Source organism: Mandrillus leucophaeus, unplaced genomic scaffold, assembly GCF_000951045.1.
Source record: "Mandrillus leucophaeus isolate KB7577 unplaced genomic scaffold, Mleu.le_1.0 Scaffold508, whole genome shotgun sequence".
Classification (NCBI taxonomy): Eukaryota; Metazoa; Chordata; class Mammalia; order Primates; family Cercopithecidae; genus Mandrillus; species Mandrillus leucophaeus.
Genome location: NW_012105453.1, coordinates 1,259,495 through 1,269,687, shown reverse-complemented (window position 1 = coordinate 1,269,687; position 10,193 = coordinate 1,259,495). Strand labels below are relative to the sequence as shown.

The window sequence follows — 10,193 nt, the reverse complement described above, 5'->3', positions numbered from 1 at the left end:
ACAGCATATAGTTGGATCTTTTAAAAAATGCAGTCTTTCATTCTCTACCTATTGATTGGATTGTTTAATTTGTTCACATTTAATGTTTTATTGATATAGTTGAATTTATTTCTGCTGTTCTATTTTTGTTTTCTAGTGTCTCATGGCTTTTCCTTCTATCCATCTTTTACTTTTTCTTTTTTCCCATTAAGTGAATATTTTCTAATATAACTGTATAATTCTTTTAATGATTTTTCACTATATTTTTTGATTTTTTAAGTGGTTGTTTTAGGGCTTATCACATACATTTTAACTTATCAGAATCTACTTAGAATTGTAGTAGCTTAATTTCAATGAGATACAAAAAAGTTATTAATATATTGCTCTACTTGCTCTTCCTCCTTTTTTACTATTATTATTACGTGTTACATATATGTATGGCAAAACTCCAAAATACATTATGATTGTATAATTTTATGTCTATTAAAGAAAATGAGAAAAAGGAGAGGAAGTATTAATTATAGGCTTTGTTATATTCACCTTCTTATTTTACATGTCTGATTCTGTACATTTGTTCCTGTGGATTCATTTTACTATCTTGTGTCATTTCTTTAACACAGCTTTGTTCCCATTCACCTTTCTGTGCGGTTATTACCAAATATATTACATTGTGATGTTATAGACTGAATTATACAATTGTATAGAAATTGCTTCATGCAATTGCTTTTTACCTTTTAACTTAAGAGTGGAAAAGAGAAAGATATATATCTATACTGTCTTTTATAATTACATAATTACCTTTGCTGATATTTGTGTGTATGTGTGTGTGTGTATTTGAATTACTAAGGTCACTTGCTTTCAGCCTAAAGAGATTAGTTTTTCTTGTAAGGTGGGTCTGCTAGCAATAAATAAATTCTCTCAGCATTTGTTTATCTGTCAATGCCTTTATTTGAAAAATGTAAGATAAAAAATGCTTGGTTGACAGTTTTGTTTTTCTTCTGGCATTTTCAATATGCCATCCCATTGCTTTCTGACCTCTATTGTTTCTGATGAGATATCAACTGTCAATCTTATTGGGTTTCCCTTGTATGTGATAAGTCATTTTTTCTTTTTGTTTCTTTCAAGATTTTCTTTTCATCTTTGGCTCTCAGCATTTGGATTATGATGGGCCTGGGTGTGTATCTCTGCATTCGTTCTACTTGGAATTCGTTGAGTTTCTTGGGTCTGCCTCAAAAAATTTTGAGAATGAATATTTCTTTTGGGGATTATAAAATGTATCATAAATTGCAGCCTCTTAGTACTAAGATCTTATAGCTGAATTGAACAGATATCAAGTGAAAAGAAATTGTGACCAGGCCATTCATAAATTGCTTTCTCTTTATGCTTTTAACCATCAGAGCAAAGTAATCCACATTCAAGATTCGACCTGTGATTCATGTAGTGCATGACAGTGGCTCAATGTATGGTTTGATTGATGAATTGGTACTTTCTATCACATCACCCTAAAAATGATTCTCTAGCATCCCTGATTCTCTGAGCTAGAAGGGAGTAGGAGAGCCTTAAATGAAGAAGAGAAAACTATTTCTTTACCAAGGCCTACTTATTTCAACATGTAGATTGCTTTACTTTGGATGTTTCACTCTAAGGTATTTAGAGGAATATTTAAACGAATTAGCTTGTGAAAGAAATGGTGAAACATTTCATCTTTCATGCCAACTCCAACTAACTGGTAGTGACTACCTGGAGTATTGTAGTGGGAAGACTTTTGAGTCAATGTGATCAAAGACATAAGTGCTGTGATCTATTAGCAATGCCTGCTATACACAAGGAAGAGGAAATGGTGGCAATTGTGTTAGTATTTGCCACTTGTGACCTGGGAGGCAAGTAGGACCTAATATATTTTCTGCAGCATCCACTGTATAATTTAGGTCTTGAGGCATGAGGATAATATGCAGGGATCAATTGGTAACTGGAGCTGCTTTGTTCTTAATTTTGGAGCATTTAGGTTTAATTCCATAGAGATTAATTCATAAAACTGCTTCTCAAAAAGTTTTACTATGGTGAAAACTATATATGAATCAAGTGCCTATATATACCTTAATAATGTCTGAGTCACATCTGATACTTATAAACCAGGAGACAACCTGTCTTCCCTGATGCCCATAGAAAGATCCATGTGGCTCGGACACATAGATTTCAGAGCTAAAGCATTCTGGAAACCTTCATTGTTTGAGTACTACAGATAGATAACTCCACTGACTTTACTGAAAAATAAATCATTTATTGAATGAAAGCTGTCATGTAGAATCTTGAATTTAGCATAGGCATTGTATGCTATTTAGTCCAGCTTCCTGCCAAGTGAGATGCCAAAACGATTGTGGTTCCTAGGTTTCCTCAGCTTTCTGGATAGCTGTTTGATACCAGAAAGGTGCCAGCCCTGGCAGTTCTCATGTTGTCATGTCCTCTCTCTACCTTTCAGAGACTGGAGAAGGGCTTCTCGGGAGAGTGTGCTGTGTAATTGGAGAATGAAGCAGTCACTTAATTGAATTTGGATAGATATAAAATACCAACAAATGATTAAATAATTAAACACACAAAAAGGCACAGCTTCAATAATTAATCTCTAATAGAGAGCCCACCTGCTGTGAACAGGACCACCTACACTATTTGCAGAGCCCAGTGCAAAATGAAAATGAGGGACATTCGTTAAAAAATAATTTAGAATTTCAAGATGATAAAAGTAATGAATTAAATCAATGGGGGAGACCTACATGTGGAGTCCTGTGTGACTGCCCAGGTTGCATACCATGAGGCTGGCCCTCCCAGTGTAATATATATTTACACACTGGGATTTTCTAAGGCAAACTGTGCCAGCCACATAATTTACCTTGGAAAATCCCAATGTAAGAATACATATTTTGCAATTGATTAAAGTCTGTTTGCATCTATACGAATTAGTTTATGTGTTCCACACAACAGTAGTTTCAGGCAAAATTGTGATATGAATAAAGTTTATCTTTCCAGCTGTAGCACGTAGAACTTGCCTTATCTCCTTCTGCCATTCTCTCCCATTGCTTGAGGTGGTCTACTGTGATTCTCTACCGGGAGGAGTGGCTAGAGGTCAGTTCCTCTAGATGTCATCCAACCAACAAATACTTTTCCAGTATCTTCTGCTGCACTGTTCAGTATGATAGCTACCAGTCACATGTGGCTACTTAATGTAAATTAATTAAAATTATTTGCTTGAGGTGGCACACTGTGATTCTCTGCTGGGAGGAGTGGCTAGAGGTCAGTTCCTCTAGATGTCATCCAACCAACAAATACTTTTCCAGTATCTTCTGCTGCACTCTTCAGTATGATAGCTACCAGTCACATATGGCTACTTAAATGTAAATTAATTAAAATTAAGCATTTAAGTTTTGGTTACATTAGCCATATTGTAAGTGCTTGATAGGCACATGCGGCTAGTAGCTATCATTATGTATAGGATAGATATAAAAGATTTCATCATTGCAGAAAATTCTACTGGATAGTGCTGGTCTACACATTCCAGGTCAGGTGCTGGTGATGCAGGGGGGAGGGAGAAATTATTCTTTTAGAACCACGGGAGGCACATTTCCGACCTCTTTTGATTGATGTACGGTGGGTAAGAAAATGTGGGTATGGATAAGAGAAGTGTCGTGAAAGCATTTAGAATATAGACAAGAATATGCAAAAGATGCATAGGAAACAGGGCAGAGGAAAGAACATCTGAAGTCACTGATGTGATTATGTGGATTAGAGGAAAGAGAAGTTCAGCAGAATTTTAATCAGTCTTCAATTTAACATAATCACCTATTCTTACTCTCAATTAAGTACAGATTTATTGTATAACCATCCCATACCAGACATTAAGAACTGCCACTAGGCTTTAAAGAATTTAAAGTTCATCTCTGCCAGGCTCCTCAGCCTGTGCTTTAAATATTGATCATCCTCAGGCTTTAGTCCAAGGCTCCTTTCTGCTGGTAGTTAAGGTGATTTTATCCACTTACGAATTCACCACTTACATGGCAATGACTCCCAAATCCACAGGACTGTAATCCAGACTGTTCTTCTGAGGCTCCAGGGCTATATATGCAGTGACCTGCCAGGGAATTCCATGGTATGACTCAGAGGCATCTCAGACGCCACACGGCCAAACCTAAGTTGATCCACTTCTTTTTCTTCTCTTACTGCTCCTAGCTCAGTGAAAGTTGCCATTGTCCAAGTGATAATGACAACAAGAACAAAAATAACCAGCAAAGTCGTAAGAATAGTAGATAACCTTTATGGAGCTTCTTTTATTCTGAGCACTTATGCACATTACCACATTTGAACCTCATAATAATACTATGATGTGAGGATTACTCCTCCTCCTCCTACTATTACTACTAATACTATTGCTGCTGACCACCACCACCCTCACCATCTGATAAATAAGGAAAGGAAGAGAAGCACAGAAAGATCATGCAGATAGAAAGTGGCGGCTGTGACTCCAGTGAACACAGGTCTTTCTGGAGACTCTGCTCCTGCTCTTATTTACTGTACCACCCTCTTTTTTTTTTTTTTTTTTTCAGAGACAGAGTCTCGCTCTGTCGCCCAGGCTGGAGTGCAGTGGCGCGATCTCAGCTCACTGCAAGCTCCGCCTCCCGGGTTCATGCCATTCTCCTGCCTCAGCCTCCCGAGCAGCTGGGACTACAGGCGCCCGCCACCTCGCCCGGCTAGTTTTTTGTATTTTTTAGTAGAGACGGGGTTTCACCGGGTTAGCCAGGATGGTCTCGATCTCCTGACCTCGTGATCCGCCCGTCTCGACCTCCCAAAGTGCTGGGATTACAGGCTTGAGCCACCGCGCCCGGCCTGTACCACCCTCTTACAGCATTGGTATCACTTGGGAGCCTGGAAGAAATTTAGGATCTCAGACCCCGCTCCGACCTCCTGATGACAGTCTGTACTTTAACAAGATCCCCAAGTGATTTGTGTGTGGGTATTGTTAGTATCTGATCATTTTTTTGTGATCTAGTATTGCCCCTTCCACTTCCACCTGCCCACCACCTTTGAGTAATGAGTGAGACGGGGAAATCAAATTGAAAGTATCTTTCTCTCGCTCCTTTCTTTCTCCAGGGTAGGCCTCAGGTGAGGTCTTCATACCTTCCCACCTGTACTGTGGCGTCCACATGTGGCTGATTACCTTCTGTTGTCTTCATGGCAGCCAGAATGGTTTCTTTAAAATGTTAATTTGATCATACCAATTCTTTGCTTAAAATCCTTTAGTCCCTCTAGGATAAAGTCCAATCTTCCTAGCTTCCAATGTCCAGTCCTTCTGATATGTCCATCCTCATATCTCTTGGCACTACTACTAAGCAGGGCAGTTCTCCAAGGAGCGTGTGCTCTTTTGTGTCGCTGGCATTCATCTGCATTTTGGCTTTTGCCTAAAATCCCCTTGCAATTTCAGAGGCTGCAATTCAAATGCCTGCCAACATACATGTTGTGAGCATTTTGGGTGAGGGCGATGGTGAATGGGTGAACAGCGAGCTACACTGTGAGTAACTGCAGCAACCCCGGTTCTGGACAGAGCAGGGGCTATGTCCCGGAGAAGTGGTTGCAGTGAGATAAATATTTGCTTTGTCAAAGAGACAAGAAATCTGGTTTTGTAGGTTGGCAACTACTTTAAGTCTTTAAAAAATGTGTGGATTGAGGCTTCCTTCCAGAATGGCAAAGTGTTGAGTGCAACATTTTCTTTCCCTAGCAAAACAACTATTTAACTGGAAAAAAATCATAATTATTTAAATTTTTTAACAAACTGTTCTAAGGAAATATGCAAATGGAAAAACATTCTTTCAAGAAAATCTACTAAATATCCTTCAGAACAGCAGGAGTCTGTGGCATTGGAGCCATGACTTGTTCCCCCAACCCACCCTCAGCTCTGTCTTATGGAAACTTCACAAGGTTATCTGCTCTGGTGGCTGTGGTCAAGAAGGGGGCTCCCTGTCCCTGCAGGTCCTAGCATACATAGGTCCTTGGTATCACCCCGGGAAGGGCAGGCCACCCACATTTCACACCTTCTCCTTCCTCCACTAGGAATGCAAAAGTTGTATTCCTACTGGAGGTGATTGAGGGAGACAGTTGTGACTCCCTTCTTTTATTTTACCTCTACTCATAGGGTGAAATTTCAACTCCAGGTGCATGAGTCCAAGAACACTGGGCTCCAGTTGCTGCTTCTCCAACTTGCTGTCAGAGTGGAATTTCCATACCAGAATGCACAAGCTAGGAAGACCAGGAGCTCCAGGGGCCACTACCTCCTTTCCCCCAGTGCACGTCTACCTGTAGAGCAAGGTGTCATTCTAGAAGGGCTTCTGTCTCCACCTCCAGCTCCTGTGCAGTGGTGCAGAAGTTCTATTCAGGAGGAAAGGCAGGATGAAAACCTCCCTAGCTATGTTTAAGGGACTGACCTTATTTAGAACAGAGGATAAAGAAGTCCAGCCCAATGATATTGTTTGAAGCAATAGAGATCTTGGTAGAGAAAATTAAAACGTATGCTCATAGCTCCATAATACTGGTGGCAACAAGCAAAATGGCAGAACAGCCAGAAATTTAACAGGAAGAATCAGGGAAAACGATTGCCAAGAAGAGCCCTCCTTGGATCACACTTATCTCTGGGTTGTCTAGAAGTTTGTGTGCAAGCCCCAGGCTGAACCTGCTCAGGAACAGCAAGAGTTGAATGAGGGGAAGACTGAAAATTATTTGCCAACCAGAACACAGATCCATCAGCAAACGGCTGAATCCTCACCGGCACTAGGGGCTGAAGCCCAACCTCTGAACAAATACTGCTTGAACAGTAAACTGCTCTGACTCAGAGGCAACAACTAGGAAGCCAGGGTTAAAAATAAAATCATGCGCATCCCTGGGAATCTGGAAGACTGTGTGCATACCTAAGGCTGTGCTCTCTCAGGAGTTATCACAGAAAAAAATCCAAGCTACCAGTATGTAGGTCAAAATGTAAACTCCCTGAACTGTGATCGCAGCCTCCATGCCACCTATGTTCAGGAATCTAATCAACCAAGGAGCTTTAAATCCAATCGCTGATGAATAAGTGGCTTATGATGACCCAGAAGCAGCCCCTAGGTAGCCAGGCTAAAAGAGAAAAACAAGAAGAAGAAAAAAAAGAAGATCAAGATCATGAGCATTAAAGGCTGAACACTGCAGGAGAAATAGATTTTGTAGACCTTGCAAATTAGTTTAACTAAGTTACCGATTGAATAAATAAACAACCAAGCAAATTACAATGACATTTACCCATTTACTCCTGGGTTATATACAGAGTTACTAGATACTTTGTCTAAAATGATACGTTTTTAACAAGAAATTATGAGACATACAAAGATACAGGAAAGAGTAGTAACTGGTGCACAAGTGAAAACAAAGCAACAAACTTTAGAAGGGGCCCAAATATTGGACTTACCTGATAATGACTTCAAAGACATCATTGTACATATATTCAAAGAACTAAAGTTAGCCATGTCTAAAGCATTAAAGGAAGGTATAATGACAACGTCTCATCAAATAGAAACTATCAATAAAGACTTATAAAAAGGTGCCAAATGATCATTCTAAAACTGAAAAGTACAATAATAAAAATGAAGAGTTTGACTGTCATTTTCTGGTCTGGCTTTTAAGGAGCTTAGAAGTCCCCACTGTATCCTAACAGCAAGTAAAAAGCTGAAAAAATGGAAAAATAAACTCTTCTCAGCTCTTATAGGGAAGTGACCTTGCAGGGCAAACTGCTGCCCCCAAAATTGGACAGACAGACGGGTAAATACAGAGAATCACAACTTTACCAGAGCAGAAACCATGGGAACCAGTGCGAGGATAGGAAAACCTGAACTGTAAATTGATGAATTGTGGACAAGTCTGAGAATTAAACACTCGGGGAGACCCAGTCATAGGGGCTCCTACACTTGTGTACATTTTACCCCCCAGACCTCTACCAGATCCTCAGTAAATATCAGAGAAAAATCTCCTCCTGCCTCTGGGAGGGAGAAGGGAAGAGGTGAAAAAGGAATCATTTTGAAATATGCCAGATTATTCTGTTCTTCTTAACAAGGTCTGCCCGAAAGAGAAACTATTTTACCAGAGCCCAACCTGCTGGAGTTGTATGATAGCCTAACTGCTGTGGTTTGAATGTTTGTCTTCTCTGAAACTCATGTGAAAATGTATTTGCCGTTGCGACAGTATTGGGAGGTGGGACCCTGAAGAAGTGTTTAGGTCATGAGGGCTCTGCTCTGGTGAATGGGTGAATGCTCTTACCCCGTCATTATCATGAGAGGGGGTTTGTTATCGTGGGACTGGACTCTTGTTCTTTTCATCCTCTCTTTGCTCTTTCTGCCATGGGATACCTTCTGCCGTGTTATAATGTAGCATGAAGCCTCTCACCAGAGGCCGGCACCTTGATATTAGACTTACTCACCTCCAGAACCAGGAGCCAATAAATTTCTGTTCATTATTAAGTTACCCAGTCCCAGGTATACTGTTATAGCCGCACAAAATGGACTAAGGCACTAACTTACCTGAGAGAAGGGGAACAATCAGCTCCAACCTGCTTTAGCTTTCTCCATGGTGGAATGAAAATACCCAACTTTAGCTCCCTCTATCCTTTTACATGGGGGAAAAATATACACTTAAATTTATGATCAACCGATTCTTGACAGGGGTGCCAAGACAATGCAATGGGAGAGAGAATAGTCTGTTCAGCAAATGGGTGCTGAGACAGGTGGATATCTAGGTGCAAAATAATAAAGTTGGACCCCTCATCAGACCATATACAAATATTAACACAAAGTGGTCATAGATGTAAATATAAGAGATAAAACTATAGAACACTTAGAAAAAAATGACAGCAAATCTTGGGCGATAGGGGTCGGCAAGAGTTTCTTAGGTATGACACCAAAAGCATAGGTGAAACAAGATTGAAAAGTTGAACTTTATCAAAACTAACTTTGTTTTTTCCTGAAATAACACCATCAAGAAAGTGAAAAGACTGCCCATGGAGTGGGGGTAAATATTTGCAAACCATATGTCTGATAAGAAGTCTAGAATATATAAAGAATGCTTACAAAACTCAGTACCAAACTAAAAATGGGCAAACATATAGAAAAAAACTTTTGGAGCTGATAGATACATTTATTACCTTGATTACGATATTGTGGGTGCATGTGTATCTGCAGTTTTTGTATATCAATTTAACCCCAATGAAGCTATAAAAAGGGTAAACCAGTGCCTAGCATATGGTAAGCATTTAGTAAATACAGGCTAGTTTGCCACCTGTGTCTGGTGGTGAAGTAGAGGGTGTGTCAAAGGTGACTGGGGTCTGAGAACATGGGAAAAGGGCTGTGGCAATGACTGGAAGAAGGCTGCCAGCAAGGAAACAAATCCGGGTGTAGAAGAGGAATGGGAATTCCTTTTGAAGTATGTTGAATGTTCAAATGGAAACATCTGGTAACGATTAATAAAAAAAGATTTTATCCTCATAACAGGAGAATTTTGGATAAACGAATATAAAATCTTGCTACTGTGATAAGCTACTGTGATAAAAGTTTTGCTTTTCAGTGAGTTTGAGGGGTGGATGAATTGGTCGATATAACATCATACAGAGTGAAAGGAAAGATGGGATAGCAATGTTTAAGTAATTAAAAAAATAATATGTTATAAAAATGATCTCTTCTAGATGTCTTCAGAAGACATATCCTTCCCAACTCCCATCCCTCAGTGTCATTCTCATATTCATGAATGAAGCTCTGTCCATTATACAATGGGCCATCACCAGTATCATCAACCGGACACCCTCTCGATTGTTGAAGGAAATCATCTTAGTGGACGATTTCAGCTCAAACGGTGAGCAACGTGATCAAAGAATAACTGTAAAAATGACCACTTATCACCTGTTGTTGGCTGGAAAGAGGTTTTGGTTTACAGTTGAGGACAGCTTGTGTTTCTCATGCAGGGAAAATAAAAAGATCATTGGTTGAGGGTCTGTTTGTGCTAGCCACATTTAATCTTCACAAAGTCAAGACAGAGGAGATAATTATCTCTACACGGATGAGGAAACTGAGACACAAAGAGCTCACACAGTGTGCTTAAATTGGACCACAAGCCAGTGGCAGAGGTGGGAGTTAGGCCAGGACCGTGTGCCTCCAAATCTA

At 39.8% G+C, this 10,193-nt stretch overlaps 1 protein-coding gene across 1 annotated transcript in view; it reads left to right on the top strand.

Moving 5' to 3' along the window:
- GALNT8 (polypeptide N-acetylgalactosaminyltransferase 8) overlaps positions 1-10,193 on the top strand; it is a 74,138-nt gene that overhangs the window by 24,806 nt on the left and 39,139 nt on the right. Inside the window, exon 3 of the mRNA XM_011996272.1 lies at positions 9,719-9,885. Within this exon, the coding sequence (XP_011851662.1) occupies positions 9,719-9,885 (167 nt within the window). The remainder of the gene's footprint in view (positions 1-9,718; positions 9,886-10,193) is intronic.